Source organism: Pieris rapae, chromosome 6, assembly GCF_905147795.1.
Source record: "Pieris rapae chromosome 6, ilPieRapa1.1, whole genome shotgun sequence".
Lineage (NCBI taxonomy): Eukaryota > Metazoa > Arthropoda > Insecta > Lepidoptera > Pieridae > Pieris > Pieris rapae.
In genome coordinates, this window is record NC_059514.1 from 6,787,367 (window position 1) to 6,810,334 (window position 22,968).

General features: G+C 34.2%; 4 protein-coding genes across 4 annotated transcripts; 1 reads left to right on the forward strand and 3 right to left on the reverse strand.

The window, feature by feature from the left end:
* Positions 1 to 1,381: 1,381 nt before the first annotated feature.
* On the reverse strand, positions 1,382 to 5,291 carry LOC110991373 (general odorant-binding protein 72). The gene is made up of 5 exons (XM_045628565.1): positions 5,115 to 5,291; positions 4,257 to 4,332; positions 3,749 to 3,837; positions 3,196 to 3,307; positions 1,382 to 1,725 (listed from the first exon to the last, which is right to left on the reverse strand). The coding sequence occupies exons 1-5, from the start codon at positions 5,175 to 5,177 to the stop codon at positions 1,637 to 1,639; spliced, it is 429 nt and encodes a 142-aa protein (XP_045484521.1). The 5' UTR covers positions 5,178 to 5,291; the 3' UTR covers positions 1,382 to 1,636.
* Positions 5,292 to 5,597: 306 nt separating this feature from the next.
* Positions 5,598 to 7,757, reverse strand: LOC110991370 (general odorant-binding protein 72-like). The gene is made up of 4 exons (XM_022256708.2): positions 7,712 to 7,757; positions 7,380 to 7,468; positions 6,608 to 6,719; positions 5,598 to 5,705 (listed from the first exon to the last, which is right to left on the reverse strand). The coding sequence occupies exons 1-4, from the start codon at positions 7,749 to 7,751 to the stop codon at positions 5,617 to 5,619; spliced, it is 330 nt and encodes a 109-aa protein (XP_022112400.2). The 5' UTR covers positions 7,752 to 7,757; the 3' UTR covers positions 5,598 to 5,616.
* Positions 7,758 to 10,606: 2,849 nt separating this feature from the next.
* LOC110991357 (general odorant-binding protein 72) lies at positions 10,607 to 16,213 on the reverse strand. The gene is made up of 4 exons (XM_022256694.2): positions 16,129 to 16,213; positions 15,683 to 15,771; positions 14,676 to 14,787; positions 10,607 to 10,695 (listed from the first exon to the last, which is right to left on the reverse strand). The coding sequence occupies exons 1-4, from the start codon at positions 16,202 to 16,204 to the stop codon at positions 10,607 to 10,609; spliced, it is 366 nt and encodes a 121-aa protein (XP_022112386.1). The 5' UTR covers positions 16,205 to 16,213.
* A 1,506-nt stretch (positions 16,214 to 17,719) lies between these two features.
* Positions 17,720 to 19,615, forward strand: LOC110991355 (general odorant-binding protein 72-like). The gene is made up of 5 exons (XM_022256691.2): positions 17,720 to 17,793; positions 17,897 to 17,972; positions 18,690 to 18,778; positions 19,146 to 19,257; positions 19,510 to 19,615. The coding sequence occupies exons 1-5, from the start codon at positions 17,737 to 17,739 to the stop codon at positions 19,596 to 19,598; spliced, it is 423 nt and encodes a 140-aa protein (XP_022112383.2). The 5' UTR covers positions 17,720 to 17,736; the 3' UTR covers positions 19,599 to 19,615.
* Positions 19,616 to 22,968: the final 3,353 nt, after the last annotated feature.

Genomic DNA, 22,968 nt, shown 5'->3' on the forward strand with positions numbered 1-22,968 from the left:
GTCTTTATTCCATTTCCTACGGTGACGATCGGTGGTTGACGAATTGTGGTGCGTACTTGTGGTCCTGAGTTGGCTCCAGTCTTTTCTGGTACCTGTACTAGCTCGGCATTGCCCGAAATGCTAGAAGATCGCTTCTATACACCCGATCCCGAAAAAAGGCGATCGCTCTGATCCGTCCAACTATAGCCTAGCTATAACCTTCTTATTCTCCAAAATAATGGAATCGATTATTAATGGCCAGTTCTTAAGGTTTATTATTATTGAAGTATTTCCGAACCAATTTAACTTAAGGTCCGCCCTCTGGCATTGAGACTGCCCATGAGCGGCGGTATCACTTAACATCAGTTCAGCCTACTGCCCTTTTGCCCCCTGTTCTATAAAAAAAATAGTAACGTACAATAGAGCCAAACAGGAGGCTCTTCTGATGTTAAGTCATGCTGCCCAAGGACACTCATATTGGCAAATGGCTTTCAAGTGCGTTGTCGGCCTTTAAATTTTGCCGCTACATTAAAAATAAGAAACATTTTATTTTTCTGTAATTTTGATCATACCATTTACTGGTAACCCCCATGTTATATATTGATTTAATCATATGACGATCGATAATCATTTATAGCAGCACGTTCGCTACTTAATTTTTTTTTTTTTAATAATACGTCAAATATTTTATTCATACATTTAATATCAATAGCATTTTTACACTGAAAGGACTCTGAGAAAACATCTATTATGATCTAATTGTTAAATTGCGTCTATCTAACATTAAATCTCGGACCTTGATACATAACAACTGGCCATCAAAGTCCGTGTAATTATCCAGTGTGTTATTAGCGCGAAAACACGATGCATATTATCAGACAGAGTATCATTTTTTATGAAAATCGCAGTCTGTTGAAAAATAATAAAAACATATAGGTTCAAAACATTAAAAGAATAGTGTTCTTAAACTAAATTATAATTGTACAATGACGGTGTCCGTCAATACAATATACAGCTAGACTGTTTTACTTAACTTTTTAGCTTTTTCGTGGTTCGCGACACAAAAAATGGTTGAGAAACTGTGGTATGGTATTGCGACATCGAATTTCTGTATATTTATTAAAGTACCTCACAATATATCACATAGTTTCTACACAGTATAAGTTATAGTCTATATCTTCTAAAATACCTGACAATAACGGTGAACTTAAATATTACAAAAAATAAAATAAATATTCTTTATTTGTAATAATAACAATTAAATATGCAGTATTTATAATTTTATTAACCTACGTAGTACAAATACTTAAAAATAGATTTAAAAAGAGAACAAATTTAAATATATGGCAGCATTTCCTCGCTTTAATACGAAAGTTATACGTTGAGCGAGGAAAGAAGCCAGCTCTGAAGTCATTGGAACTGTTTACTCGACGCCAACTTAAATATTAAAAAAAATTTACATATCCAACTAAAGATTTTCTTTAATTTTAGTAAACGGTTTTTGTCTAAACATTTTAGTTATTATCTAGCCATAAACATACAGAGGAAGGTTATATTTTTTTTCTATAAACCAATATCAGCCAGCATTAACGGGGGAAAAGTTTCATTTATGAAAAAAAAACATTTACAGTGATTTTTGAAATTGTTTATCAATTTATTATGGAAATAAGAAATTCTTGGGATTATCTTCATAAATACATTTCGCTGTCCAATATGCTGACTCACACAGGTCCTTGTATTTTTTAACTGTAAAGAAAAAATAACGTTTTTAAATCCGACCTGCTAACAACTATAAAGTGCTTATTACACTATGCGATATTCAGACTGGCTTAGTAAGACTGTCTTAAAATCTAATTAGCAAGCTCGCTATTACACTAGACTGAATACCGCATGCTAACTCATTTTTACTCATTTGCAAAGCGTACGTTGTCGGTGACGGATGTCGCTATGTGACTTAAGAAACTACCTTAGAGTAGGAGTTGCCGAGTTTGAATGACTATTAAAATGTTATATTAGTAATTTATATTATTATATGTAATTTAATAGATACTCCATACATTCAATATGGCAATAAAAATGGCATGTCTCGGTACAAATCAAGAACCGAAGAACCAGGCTAGCACACTTTAGTATGTTGTCATTAGAGAATCGCAGAAAATTTATTTAAATTTATTGACACATCGTTTGCAGCTAAGATATTCTATAATAAGATTGATTGTCCGAACCTTCTTTCTAAATTTAAGATTCATGTTTGTTTTTACCAATGTATCAGTGTGTCGAGCGTTGGCTAACTTTATCTATAAAAAATAAAAAACATTCCAAAGTACTTAGTTTTCTTGCGAACACTCCATGGTGCACGCGGCCACAGAAAACAAACATGTACAAACGTCTTTGCTCTGCGACTGCCGCGCGCTGACTGAATGATTTAGCGTGCTAAGTCTTATTACACTACACGATATTCAGCAAGTAAGCCAGTAAGCACCGCCGAACCCATTCGGTCGGTCTAATTAGACAGGCTAACTGGCTAACTCTTATTACACTAGGCTGAATCTCAGTAAGACTGTCTGAATATCGCGTGGTGTAATAAGCCTTTAACAATAGCTTATCTTCTATTAATATCATGACTGACTTATTCTAAACGACTTGAAACGATATATTGAGTGAATTTAATATGACAAGGCAAAACTAAAATGCATAAAACTGTATTAACTTTTGAAAGAATTTTCTTTTTAAATTTTTTTTTAACACATATGGTGAAGCGGGATCTTACATTTTTAGATTTGAGTGTCTGTGTTTTATTTTTAAAATCGTTATCTAGATGCTTAACTACAATTTACATTTATTACACATTAATTTTATTATGATTATGGACCTCCAAGGTTGACGTGGCGTAATTATAGATTTTTTGCAAGATTTTTCATATAATTTGGCTGCCAACGACATCATATGAAATGATTACCGTTGACTAGATGAAAACAAACCACTATAGCTATATGACTTATCTACTTTTCAACCTGCCGTTCGAGGTATTCTCAAAGACACTCATAAAATGCAAATCGCTTTCATTAGGACCGACCACGCATTTGTAAGCCTGATATCGGCGTATGAACAAGAGAGTACTTTGTTCTTTGTTAAGGTTTGATAAATTTCTGACTGAGATGAATTATACTTATATTACCTACTAAGACAAATTTCAGAAAAAAAACGGATACTCACGCAAGCCTTTACAATTCTCTATGGAAATCAGCATACCTTCCTTCATATCATCAGGATAATTAATTTGTACTTGTTTCAGGGATGCCTCGTAATTTATTTTATTGTTTTTGACCTATATTTATATAACTGATTATTTTACATAAACATGTAATTTTAATTTCGAAATTACGTAATACAAGCAATAGAAGTGTTGTACAGTTTTTTTAAATGTATATGTAGTATTTAAAGCTTGTATTTTGACTTACAATTAATGTGTAAGATTGTTATTAATTTGTATGTATTTGTGATTGTTATCTTTTGGTACATGAATAATAATCGATTTGTTAAAATATTAATCTATTTTCTTACATAAGTAGTGTGTGATGTGAATTTTGCATAAACTGAATAGACCAATGCAGTAAACTCCGAATTACGACTAACAGTATTTATGGATAAGCCCGAGATTCCGGTTTAGAATGCCAATGGAAATACCATTATTAATGGTTGTAACTAATCTTTGATAACGATGCAAAATACTCAATGAATATAATTAGAATAATACAAAATATCTTACGATTTGTGTTGTCTTATAAACACAGGCGATGTAGCACATGACTGGTCTTTCTTCAATAAACTTGCCTTTTTCTATGTCACCAATCAAATCTATAAATTTTTACTTATTAATCTTCTAGTAAACTATTATATGGTAGTAGTCAGACCACATTATTTTAATTAATTTAAAAACAAATTGACACGCGTAATTTACGAAAATTAAATGTAACTAAAATTTATAAATCAGTTAGTGTACACCTTAAATTAAGTGTCATACGCAAAATACTTATTTAAAACTTCAATAACCTAAATAATAAATCCCTTTAACGACATAAATACCCAAAATATCACTATGCACATTCTAAGTAACTTTTCTCATCGACGAATCATTTAGAGGTTAAATGGATCTTCATTTATAACATAATAAACATCAGTTATGTGTTGTTAAAGGTAAAAATATTCAAGTCAGTAAACACCTGACAGAGTAATCGCAATGGAAGTTGATAATTTAAGAATAATACAATCCTTACCTTCCGTAACATTATTCTTGTTCATACAGTTCCTTTTCACGATTTTAGCAGCATTTTTGATTTGCTGCCTTGTCATCTTTACATTTGAAAGAAATCATAGTTATTAAATATCTATAATATTCATGTATTGGATATCTGGTTAACGTGTTTTGTTGTGATCGTTATCGTAGAATAATTACGGAATATTCCATTATGATATAACCAATAATACACAGACACAGAATAAATTGTAATTGTTATGCGCTGAATAATATTATACATAGACTTGCATTTAATATTCGGCTTCTATTCGATATTAAAGTTAGCCAACTTATTTTATAGCATATTAATATTAAGTGAATTGTGCAAAACTATCGATTGTAATATCTTACTTTCTGCAAAGGGCACATGATTCGTCGTATTAATTTAGTTATCGAATAACATAGGTTAGCACGAATTATATCCCTTATGTAAAAAACTAATCAGTGGCGCTACAACCTCTTTAGGTCTTGGTTTCAGATTTCTGAATTCGATTCATGATCATTTTTAAATGAACCGGACTCCCGTATGAAAATGCAATATATTTTTGTCGTTCTAGAGTCAGATTTAGTGCTAACTAATTCTCCTTTCAAAATCTAACCTTAAGATGTCCGCACCCATTTCCCTGTATATTTTTATAAGCAAGTAGCTTTTGTTGTCTGACTAACACTCTCGATTTGTGAATTCTGTATGATGCTTCCCTGTCTGAGCAGGACTAAACTGTGGCCTTAAAAAGCAAATCCATGGATATACGGAATTTGAATCCATGACTTCAGGTTGGCACCCACTAGCCCACACTGTCTAAATTTTAATGCCTTACAATTCATAATACATACTTACGGAGTCAATTTCACCTATCAACAGAGAAATTATTATAATAGAACAAAATTCTTTTCCTTCCATTACAGCGAAAACAAACAAATGAATGTCGATTTCTTGTTCCCTATTAATATAACGTCAAATTAATTGTAGAGTGCTAGTAATGGTCGGTCTTTTACAAGGTATGTCAACAATTAACAAACAATAATTAATAGGATTTTACACAGGAATTACACAGAATTTGGACCAACCAAGCAAGAAGTAGTAAATTGTTTCAGACTTCCTAGCTTCGTTGTGTTTAGAAAATATATAGGAACTAGAATATATTTTATTTGTCATAGTATAAGCCTGCAGAGAAGGTAACGTCTGATTCCAGAACTCGTAATTTTTCATTGTATAAATAATAAAAACTTTATTCATGACAGAGATTATATACGAATTACGACTTATTCTGTACCTTTAATAGAATATTTTGAAAGTAATAAATCATTTAATTATCCACTTTTTTATTTCATAAATGATGTTAAGGAAATACAAAGCTGGCCGGATCACTTTCATATAAGCATTTTGTTGAGTAGAAAATGCCTTCGCACACATCGTCGTATTTGTACTCTGAAACATGTCAAAATTCGTAAACACTAGTCCATAACATACACAATATATATAAGTTATTAATAGATTAAGGTTCTATATATTAATATAAATTTATTTTGTTTTTTATATAACTTCTGATTATGCACTTCTTGCACCCATCATTTTTTTATTTATTTCTTTTCTTACTAGGGTTGCCTGGAAGAGATCGCTTGTTAGCGATAAGGCCGCCCGTTGCATCCCTTGTAATTTATATATATTGTGTTATTTATGTTTCTTTAGCAACGAAGTGTAAATAAATAAATAAATAAAATAAATATAAACAGTCAATTACGGATTGCGTTATGATATAAGAATATTATTATTTAGCTACTGAAAACAGCAAATGTGTACAGCAATGTGACTCTCCATACGTATTCTAATATGCACCCACCTAATCTATCAAAAAATATGTATTTATGCGAAAAATGGTTTAAAACCTGCACAGCCTACAGGAGTATCGCCCCCTTGAAAAAAAAACAGAAAACCTAATACTATATACTTTTCTATAAATGGTTTAGTCGTGTCATGTGCTTCGATGTAGGAATACTATATATATATATATATGTATATATATATAATATAATTTCTTTCTCGCTTATTACTCACCTCTTAATAATATATATTACTATTTCATTACATTTTACTCAATTACTATCACTTTTTTGTTAATCACTAGGCGTAGATATTTTTTGTGTAGTATATTATTCTGTTGTTTGATTTTCGTATAATATTATAGATATTGTATAACTGTGTTATTTATGACTAAGTGATGTAATAATAAGTAAGGTTCACAATTCCGACGACATCTATTTAATAATTACCTAGAATCTCGGCAAGAAATTGACAAATTCTTTAACGCTGCCATTTTGTACGGTACTTACGTATATCAAAACACTTGTCGACTCCTTTCTTCGCGGCTGCACGTAGGTCTTGTGGATACAAGGCATCTATTTGTTTGACCACTAGATCCCTATCGAGCCTATTGTTTTTCACCTAGAATTTCACAAAGATCATATAAACCAACACCTGGCATAAATATATTACTCCGTAACTATGTTTCAGTTCTAAATTAATTAATTTATTATCATAAACGTTTGCTTATCTTAATATATATATTTCTTGTGTGCGTGTGTATGTGACTGAACTCCTCCTAAACGACTGGACCAATTTTGATGAAATTTTTTGTGTGTTCGTAGATTCGAGAATGGTTTAGATTCACAATTTTGTCCGCTGGACAATATTTTTTTTAATTAATTAGTAGTTGTTGATTTTGGAATGTTTTACATTGGATCCGACAGACGGCGCTACCATCGCACTGTCAAATTTTAAATAATATTCGAATTTTAATTTTAGTCTGTCCCGACAGTTAGCGCTGCGATCAAATTAAAAAAAAGTTTTGTTATCATTGTGTTATTGTAGACCATGTGCTGGATCGTTAGATATTGTCATTACATTTGAATAATAATTTTCATCAAAATGGTCCAGAATGTTTTAGCTTATTAAAAAAAGTTTGAAATTTTCAAATTAAAGACGTATAGACAGGACAACGTCTGTCGGATCCGCTAGTACATAAGTAAAAATCTTTTTTTCTTTAAGAGTTCATCGCACGGATTTTTAGATTTAATTATCAGAATCCTATAAATTATCACTCACCACTAGAGCAGCTTTGTAGACACAAGCGATATAGCACATGACGTTGTGGTCTTCGATGAATACGCCTTGCTCTATTTGACCTACTTTATCTGCAATATTTAGTTTATAATTGGTTTTCATACAAGATTTAAGGTATTAAAAAATATCATAGACTTTGTTCTGCTACGATGGAGTATGTAAAATATGGAAGCTGATTTTATTAATTACTAAACTTATTGTGATTAAATGAGGCCTGTGGACGACAACACCGTTTTTCTGATAAACCGGGTACACACTACCAGTAATGAACCTAAATTGTAAGGTAAGTAAAAATATTATTTGATTATTTATACCATTATTAACTCCATGTTTGGGCATACACTGGTTCTTCATAATAGTAAACGTAGTATTGTCTTTTATTTACATAACTTTTACACATTTAAAGAAAAACACTTTTTTAACGGATTATAGATATGTATTTATATTTAAACTTATAATTATTTGTACATAATTTTAAATTTAAACCGACGTTTCGCGTGCTTTACAGCGTGCGTGGTCACGGTGACTGAAGACAAAGGTGTTAAATGTCAAAAAGTATTACAGCTGCAGAAAAATGTTGTGTTATCTGTATTTATTTCCCCGGAGTTGGTATCGACTAAAAGATGTAGGGTTTTTGCAGAAATTGCTCACGGTGTCCTCCATTTTCGCGGGTTGTTTATTTTGAGATTTTAATTTGGATATTATTGGATCCCAGGTGTTTGATAATTTTAGGCCGTCCTCTCTATTGAAATTGGCGTGTTTTTTGATTTCAATGGCTTCGCGTACCAATCTTGGGAAGAATCTTTTTTCTTTCGCAAGTACTTTCGGTTGGTCAAAGCGTATGTAGTGATTAGGCCTATCTAGTGTGTGTTCACAGACTGCTGATTTTGTGTGTCGTCTATGTCTTATGTCCGCGATGTGTTCCTTGAGTCTGCTGGACATATTGCGTTTAGTTTGCCCTATGTAAGACAGGCCACAGTCGCAATCCAGTTTGTATATACCTGCATCTTGCAATGGGGTGTTACTTTTGATTGGTCTTAGGAATTGCTGAATCTTCTTGTGCGGCTTGAAAATTGTATTAATGGAAGCTCGTTTTAGGACCCGGCTAATTCTATCTGTAACTCCCTTCACATATGGCAGGTAAGCTGGCTGGCGAGGAACTGTTTGTGTCTTGTTTTTGTTTCTGTGATGCAGCCGGGGGATGCGCAACTTGTTTCGGTGTAGCACCAGCATGTCAAACAGGTGCTACACCGAAACAAGTTGCGCATCCCCCGGCTGCATCACAGAAACAAAAACAAGACACAAACAGTTCCTCGCCAGCCAGCTTACCTGCCATATGTGAAGGGAGTTACAGATAGAATTAGCCGGGTCCTAAAACGAGCTTCCATTAATACAATTTTCAAGCCGCACAAGAAGATTCAGCAATTCCTAAGACCAATCAAAAGTAACACCCCATTGCAAGATGCAGGTATATACAAACTGGATTGCGACTGTGGCCTGTCTTACATAGGGCAAACTAAACGCAATATGTCCAGCAGACTCAAGGAACACATCGCGGACATAAGACATAGACGACACACAAAATCAGCAGTCTGTGAACACACACTAGATAGGCCTAATCACTACATACGCTTTGACCAACCGAAAGTACTTGCGAAAGAAAAAAGATTCTTCCCAAGATTGGTACGCGAAGCCATTGAAATCAAAAAACACGCCAATTTCAATAGAGAGGACGGCCTAAAATTATCAAACACCTGGGATCCAATAATATCCAAATTAAAATCTCAAAATAAACAACCCGCGAAAATGGAGGACACCGTGAGCAATTTCTGCAAAAACCCTACATCTTTTAGTCGATACCAACTCCGGGGAAATAAATACAGATAACACAACATTTTTCTGCAGCTGTAATACTTTTTGACATTTAACACCTTTGTCTTCAGTCACCGTGACCACGCACGCTGTAAAGCACGCGAAACGTCGGTTTAAATTTAAAATTATGTACAAATAATTATAAGTTTAAATATAAATACATATCTATAATCCGTTAAAAAAGTGTTTTTCTTTAAATAGTAAACGTTTTCTTTAGTTGAACTCGTGACATCTAAAAGGATACACATTTTTTAATAATTTGTGTTTTACAAACACATATCGTAAAACATTAATATATTTGTTATGTATGTATTGCTATTAGGGAAAGATTTAGAAACAAGACAGCGCTGAGTCTGATACCTACTTACGTCAAATATGTATTGGGTTTTGACATGGGACATAGTTCGCACTAATTCTGGTTTCTGTATGTCACCATTGGTAATAAACGTAAAAAATGTAGTTATATGTAGATCTTGCAGTTCGTTTACAGATATGACCAAAAATGTATTTACAACTTACCGCTAATGTCACAGGCAACATCACTAAAAAGCTTGCCAAAAAAGCATACATTAGTGATTTACACTTTTTGTACTTTACCTGCCTCAAAAACATTTTGGACTAAAACTGTTTATGATAAATAATGTCTATAAATAGCTGATTTAACAAATACATGCACACAAATTAATGGTTGAGGACTGCAATTTACCTAAACCGTTTAAGAAAATTATAGCTGAAAATTTAAGGTTTAGTCTCTGAACAATACTTGATGATAATGCAAATTATTCTCGTAAATTTTATTGCCAAATCATTCATAATTGCAAAGTTTATTGAATTTAATTCTTAAGATAACTGAAGGGTAGGTAGATGGAGTAATTTTCCGCAGCTAGACTCAAATTTGGTCCGTTTTGCGTACTGATGCAGTCTAGCAAGTGCGCCAGTCTCTTAAGTTGACGGCCAGGTTTGCAGTCTCTGATGCTGGTGATAGTGTAAATGTAGAATTGTCCTCGACGCCTAGTAAAGAAACTCTAATGTTCCAACATTTTCGCTATGGCAAACACTGTGTAAAATAATGAATGATAAAGGAAAGACCCTTGCAAATTTACCCAATAATAATGTCAAAAAATATTAAATTTACACATCTTGACAAAAATTGCACTTTAATTTTTAAATATTTTTTTTACAATAAACGATCTCGTTTCTACTGGACATGATTATGATGATGATGTGTTCAAGTGGTTTAAGCCTTGTTAAAAAGCACTATAACAAATAAATAATGTAAAAAGTGTTTTATTAAAGAATCATATTACAAATTAGTAATAATCAATTACAAGCATGGCTCATGGAAAAATGAAGTTCTTTGGATCGTAATCGTACATACATTTTGCCGTCCAATAGGCACTTTCGCATATATCCTTATACTTCTTACCTGAAATATAAAACAGTAATTATAATAAAAATAAATCATTGGTACTACAACCTTTTTAGGTCTGGGAGTCAGATTTTTCAGTGTCCTTATCGTTTGTCAATCTAATAGGCAACTAGGTGATCAGGCTCCTGTGCCTGACACACGCCATCGACTTCTTGGGTCTAAGGCAAGCCGGTTTCGATATTTTCCTTTACAGTTGGAGTGAATGTTAAATGCGCACATAGAATGTCTATTAGTGAACAACCGGTGTTCGAACCTACAACCTCAGGGACGAGAGTCGCTAGTTGAAGCCACTAGGCCGACACCGCTCATAAAACAGTAATTGGATTATTAAAATTTTCTAACACTAATATTTCTAAGTGTATATTAATGTTTGTTTATTAATGTCTATTTCTTTAATAACAAAACTCACGACATTTAGCCTAACGATTTAATACTTGGTTCTGTTAAGGCTTGAACAGTGCTCAAATCGGTCAACTAGCCCTAGTTTAAATTAAATTGTTGGAAGAACTGTCGCTCATATGCATTTGAAAAAAATAGATATTGTGGGTTGAAGCCTACTGTATCGATTGATAAAATCAAAAAAGATAAAAGCAATACCAATTTCCCAAAAAAAAATTTACCATCGAACCGTAGATTAGACATAAATTACAAATTCGCTCCAAAACGGTTTATGCGATTTATTTTAATCTTACACGTATTATTAGATATAGCATATATTATTATTTTGATAAAAAAAAATTTGTATTAATTCGTTTCCTGGGCATGGAAAGTAATAAAAGGTAAATAAACTCAAGCGCAATGGGCTTCCCTCCGCAATTTCACACCCGCGAGCCCTGCATGCGGCTTGTCTTCAGTCCATGTCCACCTCAACGCTTTGCGACGGGAGGATTACGCTTGTGTGTCGAAGCCAATAATAATTAAATATTTGCGTATTTTAGTTTTTACCCGCGGATTTTTTTAGAAATGCCAAAATATAAAAATAAATATCAAGTGAGGCGAGGACATGAACTTCGAAAATTATTGTATGTTATAAGTACCTGCCCAAACAAAACTCAAATTTAGAGTTGTCAAGTTTCAAGTGCAACTTGTACAAACAAGTAAAATAAGTTGCTGAACCTGATACCTGATGGAATCTGAAAGTGGGTACTGGATCTCGAGGATGGTAAGCAGTAGACATACCGTCATTGAGCTCGTTGTAATCAGCTCAGCGAGACGATACTAGAAATGTGACTAAATGAACCTGATGATGGACTCCGAAGGTGGGTACTGGGTCTCGAGGATGGCAAGCAGTAAACATACCGTCATTGAGCTCGTTGTAATCAGCTCAGCGAGACGATACTAGAAATGTGACTATATGAACCTGATGATGGACTCCGAAGGTGGGTACAGAGTCTCGAGGATGATAAGCATTGGACATACCATCATTGAGCTCGTTGTAATCAGCTTAGCGAAACGATACTAGAAATGTGACTATATGAACCTGATGATGGACTCCGAAGGTGAGTAGTGGATCTCGAGGATGGTAAGCAGCAGACATACCGTCATTGAGCTCGTTGTAATCAGCTCAGCGAGACGATACAAGAAATTTGACTATATGAACCTGATAATGGTCTCCGAAGGTGGGGACCGGATCTCGAGGATGGTAAGCAGTAGACATGCCGTCATTGAGCTCGTTGTAATCAGCTCAGCAAGACGATACTAGAAATGTGACTATATGAACCTGATGATGAACTCCGAAGGTGGGTACTGGATCTCGAGGATGGTAAGCAGTGGACATACCGTCATTGAGCTCGTTGTAATCAGCTTAGCGAAACGATACTAGAAATGTGACTATATGAACCTGATGATGGACTCCGAAGGTGGATACTGAGTCTCGAGGATGGTAAACAGTAGACATACCGTCATTGAGCTCGTTGTAATCAGCTCAGCGAGACGATACAAGAAATTTTACTATATGAACCTGATAATGGTCTCCGAAGGTGGGGACCGGATCTCGAGGATGGTAAACAGTATACATACCGTCATTGAGCTCGTTGTAATCAGCTCAGCGAGACGATACAAGAAATTTGACTATATGAACCTGATAATGGTCTCCGAAGGTGGGGACCGGATCTCGAGGATGGTAAGCAGTAGACATGCCGTCATTGAGCTCGTTGTAATCAGCTCAGCGAGACGATACTAGAAATGTGTTATATGAACCTGATGGTGGACTCCGAAGGTGGGTACTGGGTCTGATTGACTTTGATTTCATTTTCGGGCTTAGATATAACATGCTGCACTCGTAGGTTTCAGAACCAAGAAAAATATTTAAAATTTCAACTGGAAGACGAATCGTTGAAATTGATTATTTTTTCAATAAACTCAAAGAAATATAGTGGTATTATAGTAAATATTACCTAATATTTATTTAATATTAAATATTAATAAGTTCATATAGTCACATTTCTAGTATCGTCTCGCTAAGCTGATTACAACGAGCTCAATGATGGTATGTCTACTGCTTACCATCCTCGAGATCCAGTACCCACCTTCGGAGTCCATTATCAGGTTCATATAACACATTTCTAGTATCGTCTCGCTAAGCTGATTACAACGAGCTCAATGACGGTATGTCTGCTGCTTACCATCCTCGAGATCCACTACTCACCTTCGGAGTCCATCATCAGGTTCATATAGTCACATTTCTAGTATCATTTCGCTGAGCTGATTACAACGAGCTCAATGACGGTATGTCTGCTGCTTACCATCCTCGAGGTCCACTACTCACCTTCGGAGTCCATCATCAGGTTCATATAGTCACATTTCTAGTATCGTTTCGCTGAGCTGATTACAACGAGCTCAATGACGGTATGTCTACTGCTTACCATCCTCGAGACCTAGTACCCACCTTCGGAGTCCATCATCAGGTTCATATAGTCACATTTCTTGTATCGTCTCGCTGAGCTGATTACAACGAGCTCAATGACGGTATGTCTGCTGCTTACCATCCTCGAGATCCACTACTCACCTTCGGAGTCCATCATCAGGTTCATATAGTCACATTTCTTGTATCGTCTAGCTGAGCTGATTACAACGAGCTCAATGACGGTATGTCTACTGCTTACCATCCTCGAGATCCAGTACCAACCATCAGAGTCCATCGTCAGCTGATGATGATGACTCGGTTTCGGTATTTTAGCAATACTGACATTAAAAAGTTTTAACCTCAGAACGAATTAAACATATAAAAAAATCATGTATGTACTAGTTAAATAATTGGCAGCCACCATTTTTTCTAGACCAATATTTATTTGTAAAATTTTTATATTTAGCTAATAATTGGTTTCGTATTCACGTAGTTTTGTTAGACTATTCACTATTTTGTTAGACTAGATGGCGTTAGTAAATTATTGTTTGTAGTAGAGGTCAAATCCTCAAAGTCATCGGCGTATGTTAGAGTCTTAAGTAGCTATATTATGATAGCAAAAAATGTACTTTAATGATTTTTGAACGACGTACTCGTTTAGTTCCAAATACGCTCACGCTCACTCAAATTCTCCAAACAAATATTTATTATTATTAATATTTGACTACCTATACTAATACGGTATTTATGTTTTTACAAAAATTACTAAAATAAAGTATGCATTTCTACAAGTCTATAGTGTGTCCTGGGAATCCTAGCTCTCGCCATCTGGAGCACCCATAGGCTACACAATCTTAGGATTTTCTGATCATCCATCCATCGGCTTACTTGTCTACCTATTATTCTTTTCACAGCTTGTGACTTCCATAAGGTATTCCAACTGCTAATCTATTTTGTGACAATTAACAGTTCTGATTGATAGAAATCATCTCATTTGCTATAGAAAACGCATTTAGTGCATAGTAATGTCTGTGTTTGTATAAAACAATCGAATGTAATTTAATTTAGAATATACCAACTCTAATACCCTACCTAGTCTAACAATATCTTAGTAATTAGAAAAATAACTTACTAATGTCTTTGCAATGAGTAGCAGAAGCTTTTACGGCGTCTCTCATTTCGACCGGAAACATAGTATCGATTTGTTTAATCACAGCGTCATATGAAAGCTTATTGTTTTTAATCTGAAAAGATATATTATAGTTTCACTTATAAATATTTGATAATAAAGCTATATATAAATTCGTACACATTATGATGCATATAGGTATATACTCATATGCTAACTTATCAATCCGACCGTCATAGATTGTCTACTAATAACGGAAAAAAACAAGTTTCGTTCTCCTAATTCTTGTATGTATGATTCTTTTTTTAACGTAAGGGTCATAAATATAGTGTTGGTATATTAAACATTTTGATCGAATTGGAAAAAAAAAGATAAATACTACTAAAGCCGTGGATAAATCATGAAATATTACATTTAACAAAGAAGAAAAAAGAACTATGGCGTTTATACAGAATAGCCAGGACTGATAGCATGTACAGAAGATACAGATATACAATTAATTTAATAATTAAACTTACAAGAAAACGACGAAGTGAATTTGAATCAAATGAATCTATTTATGCATACATTAGAAAACAATTCAGCTCTAAAACAGGAATCCCATCGGTTTTAAAAAATGAAGCAGATCAACTTGTTGTTGAGCCATCAATGATAGCAGAAATGTTTGCTGATAACTTTGAGTCTAATTACTCCCCAGAACCTGATAGACGTCTGGATCTTCTCACGCACTTAATAGGTTTGTTTTAAGTTTTTTTTTTTTGTTAATTGTTTTTCATTTTTTGTACTCTACCCTCTGTTGGTGTTTCTTTATCGTTGTTTCTCATTAGGGTTGCCTGGAAGAAATCGCTTGTAAGCGATAAGGCCGCCCTTTGCCTTATATCTTTTGTAACTGTGTTTTTATTTTTGTTATGTGTGTTTTTGTATAAGGCGATAAAGGATAAATAAATAAATAAATTGCATAAACCCGATAAGCCGGGAAGACGGCTAGACCGTTGTAGTCGATGACTTACCACCTGAGTCATAGTGTATATGCAAGCCACGTAACACATCACATTTCGCTCTTCAATAAATTTCCCTTGCTCTATTTGACCAACTTGATCTGAAACAGTAACCTTTTATTAAAAAGAATTCAAACATTACAATTTAATTATCGCTGTTTTTAATAGTCTTAATTGTAAGCGTAATGTTCGAATAGCAAAAATACGGATAGTGGAATACTGTTTAAAAGTTCATATCTACAGCAGTTTGTTGATTGCAATTGACTATCTCAAGAACACACAAACAGTAGATTAACAAGTATACTTTGGGATAACTTTTTTTATAAATTGCTTTGATATATAAATACAGATCTATTAACTTATAAATTAGAAGTATCTCAAGCGTATAGTGGGAAATGTTCGCCAACTACTCCTCTTATGATAAAAAAGTAAAAAGTAATTACAATACTAATGCAAACCTTCTGTCACATCATTTTTGGGGATACAACTTTTTTTCATTAATTTCCCAGAGTTTTTCAATTGTTGCCGGGTCATCTGTTAAATAAAATTTATTGATTTTAATTAATTTATTTTGTTAATATTCTCTAATCTTACTACTTACCGCAAATGTGAACGGCACAAAAACTAAAACTAACACAAACAATATTTTTTGTACACACATTTTTCTAAAACATAAGAACTACGACATACACCATGTCTCAGTCATTATATACTTAAAGTTCTAGACTACTTGATAGTTTGATTGATTGTAAGTGATACGTTGCATAGAAAAAGTGAGTTATTACCATCTAATAACTTAATATTATGATGTTTAATTTTACGTTCATACTATTTTATCCAATGTAGCTGTACTAATTATGAGCATTCTATTCAAGGTAGTTCAGGACTTAAGGTCATAACATTTTCACATAACATTTTCCTTGTTACCCACGTACATGCCAATTCTATTCAGACCTTTAGTCCTGAACACGTCCTTTAGAACTGGCCAGTTAGAAACATTGCTAATGAAAACTTTTTTGAATTTCAATTTTAGAATTTTATGGTAACCTTATGTAGTAGTATTGCATTCATTTGTCATTTGTTTTTGTGACTTGGCGGCAAATCTAAAACTCTTGTTTCACTTGAAAATGAACTTAACGCGAGAAAATTATCGGTCAATGATTTATTATGACTTTCGTTGTATGATTACTCAACAACAAAGCTATGATAGGCTGCGATTAGCATTTCTTGATGAAGCCCCGTCTTGTGCCACTATATACAATTGGTTTAACGAGTTAAGGTGTGGACGTATTTGCACTATAACATATCTCATCATGATCATCACATCTCAATGATGATCCGCGTGTGGGACGTCCTAGTGACAGCGACTACTGAAAATACCATCAGTGCTGTGCAAAACATTATAGAGGAAGATAAGAGAGTAACCTATCAGCAGATACGGGTAAGCCTGTGCATTGGTATGTATGAGTCAAGTTATCTTGGTACCAGATAGATTCCCTATACTTTACTAGACGACCAGAAACACCTTTGTATGGACTGGTGTCAAACTTCAACGGCGATGCCTCAAATGCTGTACATATTTGACATCGTTGATGAAAGCTGGATATATTGATACGAACAAAAAGACAATCTGTTCAGTAGGTGTTTCCTTTCGAAGATCCGCCAACTAATTTAAAGAAAGGAAACAAAAATTATAAATGCCTAATAACTTATGCAACACCTTAAGAATAAGCTGTCTTGTGATTCTCTTTTTTAAGGTATAAGGAAGTGTAAATAAATATATGAACGTATGTAATAGATTTTGACATACGGAAGTCACAGTTCACGATACGATTCATTTCTGAATCTTACCTTTAGTCTCGATTAATAATCTTAGTAGTGTTTTTGATCTAATAACGAGTAATGTTTCTTGCCGTCTTTTCGGCGCAATTCACAAGTCGTTAGATAGCGATATTCCTATTTAATTATCTCAGTAATAATTAAGGCAAGTGTCAAGTGTGCTATTAATCAATTATCACCTGATCATATAAGTGTCGTACCGATCTAGAACTATTCCAGTATATGCCATGTCAGTTTCAATTGTTGTCGTCATATTCGTTATAGTTCTTGCTTTGTGTAATGCGGTAAGTTCGGTCTATGGTCGTAGTTGCAATTTATTAATATAATTTACTACTTGAATGCGTCATAAGTGTTTATTAAATATTAATATGTTTTAACGATATGCAGATGACGATGAAACAACTGAAATCGACGGGGAAAATGATGAGAAAAACCTGTCAGCCCAAAAATAATGTTGAGGATGGTACGTTCTTCATTAAAATGTTTTACCATCTTACATTCAAAAATAATCGTCATTCAACATTTAGTTTAATTTACTTAAGTTTTCTGCAAGTCCTCTTTCTCTCTTTTCAGTTCTGTTCAACCATACCACACAGTTCACACCCGCTCATATCACACGAACATCATCAGAAACGCTTTTCTGTGATCTTTAAATATCATCAGAATCGCTTAGCTTGTTTTATCCACAAATAGAAAAATAATCTGACTTGTTGTCAGTGGCGTAGCAAAGGGAATGGGAACGGTCTGAGCCGGGTGGCACCTTTTTTGGGGTGACACCCTCCCTGTCTCACAACTTTAAAAACAATGTACAAACAAAAAAATTCGCTAGCATAAAAATTTCTTTTTCAGGGATTCCTTCAGTAGCACTAGCAAACCTCTATGTAGAATTCGGGGATTCCGGCATGAGAGCCTGACGCTGTCGTGGGGGATTCCCCGTCCCATACTCGTGATCTTTTAATTTTCCATGTCCTTTATCATTTAAAATTTATTGCTTTCGACTTTTGATGGGGTGACACCACCAATTTCTGCATCGGCTCCCACCCAAGCCACTATTCTGCATCAACTAAACTTGTTTCTTTTTTATTATACCGCATTATTAAACTGATTAATTAATGATATATTAAATACGCTGTAGGGTTGAAATTAATTAGAAGCAACAATTTAAACTTCTATGTTTCAGAACAAGTAGACGCAATATCAAAAGGTGAATTCAGAGAAGAAAAGGAAGTGATGTGCTACATTGCGTGTATTATGAAAATGGCTAATGCGGTATGTGACAATCACCACGTTTACAGACATTTAATAAGTAATGCAAATATATTAATTATATTTTATCAATTTTATTGTCGTAATGAAATCATGCGAATATAAGAAGAAAAAAATGACTACAGTATTAGCTCTGTATTTTAAAAGGGACAAGAAGATTTGAAAGACAATTATTTCAATTTAAAGAGTGAAAACAATATTATGAATTTTATTGAATTTTTAAATAATATTCAATAAAAATATTCTTAAATAACAACAAATTTGGAAGATAATCTCTATACTCTCTTTATACTGTATTTGTGTTGAAAACAAATTGATTCCATTTTTAAATTGATGAAATCATTGCAGTACATTACCTTAATTTTCCCAGATTAAGAATGGCAAATTAAACTATGAATCGGCTATGAAACAAGCAGATTTACTACTTCCAGAAGAAATTAAAGAACCTGCAAAAGCCGCCATCACTGCATGTAGGAAAGTAGGCGAGTATTTTTTTCAAATCATTTAATAATATTCAGCAAAGCGTAGAATTTAAGAAACTTTATTTATCCATAGAAAATAATTATAGTCATAATTAATTAAGGAAAATATGATTCCATGGAAGGCATATATTTTTGATCTAACACCGTAGTCCTAGCAGCTAGGACCTAGCATAAAAAAACAAACGTAAAACATTACTGTTAATACTACTGAATACTGATTTGAGACACTTATTCCTTCTTATGTCTTTTTAGCGGACTCATACAAAGATATATGTGAAGCTTCGTTCCACGTTACAAAATGCATCTATAACGAAAATCCGGATGCATTCTTCTTCCCTTAATAAAGAAAATTTTCTTATATTATCTATTCATTTACAACGTTAAGTGCTAAAAATCAAGTGCTGGCTGAATAGTTACAACAAGTTTTTTTAAGTTACTTATCCCTAAGGATTTTCAGAAATTCGATAGAAGGTAAGGTATGAATCATTGTAAAGAAATTCGTCATTTCCCGATTCTCTTAAGTTAAAAACATAGCTGCAATAACACGTGCGAAAGAACTTATGGAAACCTGATCAATTTAAAAACATAGACAATATATTTAGCAAAAGCCTATGTAGTTTTTAGGTATATATCATCAAAATAATCAGAAAAAAGATAGCATTGAATTAATACATAATACCTACAAGTACAATACTACGGGAAATAACAATCATTTCCGCTTCGAACAAAGGGTATATTTTCATACATGTAGCTAATATTTTTATGCAACCATTATGCTGGCTCATATCAAGACAATTATATGCAATTTTTCTAATAAGACCTCTGATATGTTATTAAAATGGCACTACGGAAGGCTGGTACTTAAAAATATGCATGATTTGCAGTTTTAAGTTGCATTATTATTCTCTAGGATTATTTTTTGTAGCAATGAGGTAATAGCAAGACACAAAATCTTTAATATATTTAAATTTGATAAAAAACTCACACATTAGATACGATTCTTGTGTTTAATTGAGGTTTATTTCTTGTTAGCAACAGTACCTATTTGTTAAAAAAGTATAGAGGTGTCTAAGTACCTTCAGTCCTTTATCGATTTCCAACTGTATTTCATTTATAATTTGAAATCTTAATAGTAATTTGTTGAAGTTGTTTCCGCAAATCATTACTAAACATTGAGAAATTTTTAATTTTTCAGGGTTTAGATGAAAATATTATAAATATTAATACAATTCACTACTGTAGTGTTCGGGTACTAGCCGATGATGATATTGTTGATAAATGAATAAACTGTATGTATAAATTTACAAGAGTTTATTGAGAGAAAATAATTACTTGTTACTATTTCTAAATGATAATGAGTGACGCGCGACGTGATTGATGTCTACAAACGTACTAAAAGTAATGAAATTAGGTTAAAGTGTAAAATGATGATGCGGCGAAATGATGTGCTGTGGCTGTGTGCGTGCCTTGCCCGTACATGCTCCCGGGGGCGGAATAGGAGAGAGAAAGTGATTTGATGACCTTACTCTAACATGGTGATTGACAAACTTTCTTTAAAGTTAAAATATATTTTACTTGATTATTGATACTATTCTTATTTGAAATTAATATTAAGCAATTCCCAGATTAGTTTAAATATTTCTAAATAAGTACAAGCATGATAAAGTCTCTAAATTGTTGCTTCAATTCTAGGAAAAACTACTTTATTATGTATAGGCGACGAGCCTTTATCACTGATCCTTTCACTTGAAACATCGACAACCGGGTTATCGCATTCACTGAATGTTTTCATGCTGATGCACTGACACTGACGCCTCGGTGAGGGCGTCGGTCCGGCGGGGGCGCGCGCGCGGCGGCAGGCCAGCCCGGCCGCCAGCGCCGCGCCCGCTCCCACGATGCAGTAGATGGCCACGTAGTGGTGCACGTCGTGGTAGGAGACGCTGGCCGCCAGGGTCGCGCTCTCCTTCACCTTCTGTATGTTGTCCCGTATGTCCTCCAACGCCTTGTCTGACTCTTGCGTGTCAATGGTCGGGGGTATGATCGGAACGGTTATATTTATGTAGTTGTTAATCGGCGATAATACAGGGAGACTAATGTCAGCCTTATTATCCACTCTGCTAAGACGCTGTTTATGCCCGTGTAGTATGAAATCATCTGTTTTTATAATACATTTATCGTCTATTGTTAGTAAGCCAGCGCCTGTTATCAGTTCGACGGTAACTTGATCCGAACATATGATTCTCGCCTTTGTTTGATTGCATATGAAGAATAGGTGAGTGTTTGGTCTGTTTGTTTGTAACCATTTGTCTTTACAAAGGTCAATTACATAATTGCACTCATTTGAGGATTTATTCTTTGAACAAAAGGTAAATTCATCTCTAATGTGATAAATGGGTCTTGACAGTAGTTGGCAACACAGAATGTCTCCATTGTGCAAGCATGATGTTGCGTCTGTCTCTGTCATCTCGATGTACGTGTCCTTGTGTATGTTTATAGCTACATATTCGGAAGTAGGCACAATACTTAACATGTTATAACTTTGTACCTTCCTTGGTATTGAAGTAATTCTATACAATTCGTAGGAGTCCCTCAGAACTAAAGGCACCTTGATTTCAAAAAATACATAACTTTCTGTGAATCTGGTTTTGATTTTTAACAAGTGATATATCTTTCTTAGGTCAGTCATGGTATTGTCAATGGGTAAGCATAATTCATTTGATATTTGATTCGAAATAATATTTAATTCTTTCCTTAGTTGGTTTGGAGTTACGATGTGAAAGTTGAAGGTTCCTTGATAAATATCTGTAAGGGTGTCTAAAAGCATCTCTTGTATGTTTTTTAAACATTGAAGCATGTTGGTTGCCGTAATAGCGCCAAGCGCAAACTCATTTACGCTGACTGTGTTTTGCAGTTCCAATTTCACGCTATTTATAGTTTTTTCAAAATTTAAAGTCTGTTGATTGATTAGTTTTTGCTGTTTATTTAATGTGTCTTCTGTTCTCTTTAAGACATTGTACTCTGACTCGATTATAGATGTTTGGTTCTTCCACAATGCTAGTAAGTGGTGTTGATTATCTGACATAAGCATAATATCCTTCTGGTACTGTTCGGCGAACTTCTGATCCAATACGCCGAAGAGCGAGTTCGCGAGATACCCGACACCATCAATGAGTCCGCGGCGCCAGCGCGTGTTCTTATCTGCTTGGGGGAACCCGCTTGTATGTTGACTCAGCAGCATGTCATTGTAGTAATTTAGTTCCGAGTACCCGTGACGTAGTTGTTGTAATATGATGTCGCATGATGAGTGTTTATTTATGATCGAACACATGTTTGTTAAATGATTAATGTATTTATTTAATGCATTTAAGCCCTGGTAATATGGATTTATGTCGTAATAGACAACGATCTTCCACTCTTCTTTGATAATTTGAACGTCTTGTAGCTTAGCCAGATAGAGACCTTGGTTATCTCTAAATCTTGTTATGTTTGTAGGAAAGCAATGTATGTTAGGCAGAGTTATTAAGAAAACCATCAGAGTCAGGGCTAATGACGTTAGCTTCTTGCATCCTTTAACTCTTGATTTATTTTCAGCTTGCTTATCTTCACTGATGCATGGCTTAGGGTTCTGTACCTCTGATGCAGGAGATGATGATGAGGTTCGGGATCTGTCTTCTTTGTTGATTGGAAGTACGGCTAACTTCACGATTGGAC

Excerpts from the sequence above, each read along its gene's own strand:
- LOC110991373 (XM_045628565.1), bottom strand. The coding sequence starts at position 5,177 with ATGGAAGGAAAAGAATTTTGTTCTATTATAATAATTTCTCTGTTGATA. Across the intron at positions 4,333-5,114 it reads TGATAGGTGAAATTGACTCC|ATGACAAGGCAGCAAATCAA; the intron begins GTAAGTATGTAT and ends TCAAATGTAAAG. Across the intron at positions 3,308-3,748 it reads TTTATAAGACAACACAAATC|GTCAAAAACAATAAAATAAA; the intron begins GTAAGATATTTT and ends ATATAAATATAG.
- LOC110991370 (XM_022256708.2), bottom strand. The coding sequence starts at position 7,751 with ATGAAGAACCAGTGTATGCCCAAACATGGAGTTAATAATG. Across the intron at positions 7,469-7,711 it reads CAAACATGGAGTTAATAATG|ATAAAGTAGGTCAAATAGAG; the intron begins GTATAAATAATC and ends TAAATATTGCAG. Across the intron at positions 5,706-6,607 it reads CGACAAGTGTTTTGATATAC|AGTACAAATACGACGATGTG; the intron begins GTAAGTACCGTA and ends GACATGTTTCAG.
- LOC110991357 (XM_022256694.2), bottom strand. The coding sequence starts at position 16,204 with ATGACCCGGCAACAATTGAAAAACTCTGGGAAATTAATGAAAAAAAGT. Across the intron at positions 14,788-15,682 it reads TATACACTATGACTCAGGTG|ATTAAAAACAATAAGCTTTC; the intron begins GTAAGTCATCGA and ends ATATCTTTTCAG. Across the intron at positions 10,696-14,675 it reads TACTCATTGCAAAGACATTA|GTAAGAAGTATAAGGATATA; the intron begins GTAAGTTATTTT and ends TTTATATTTCAG.
- LOC110991355 (XM_022256691.2), top strand. The coding sequence starts at position 17,737 with ATGTCAGTTTCAATTGTTGTCGTCATATTCGTTATAGTTCTTGCTTTG. Across the intron at positions 17,973-18,689 it reads CAAAAATAATGTTGAGGATG|AACAAGTAGACGCAATATCA; the intron begins GTACGTTCTTCA and ends TCTATGTTTCAG. Across the intron at positions 19,258-19,509 it reads CACTGCATGTAGGAAAGTAG|CGGACTCATACAAAGATATA; the intron begins GCGAGTATTTTT and ends ATGTCTTTTTAG.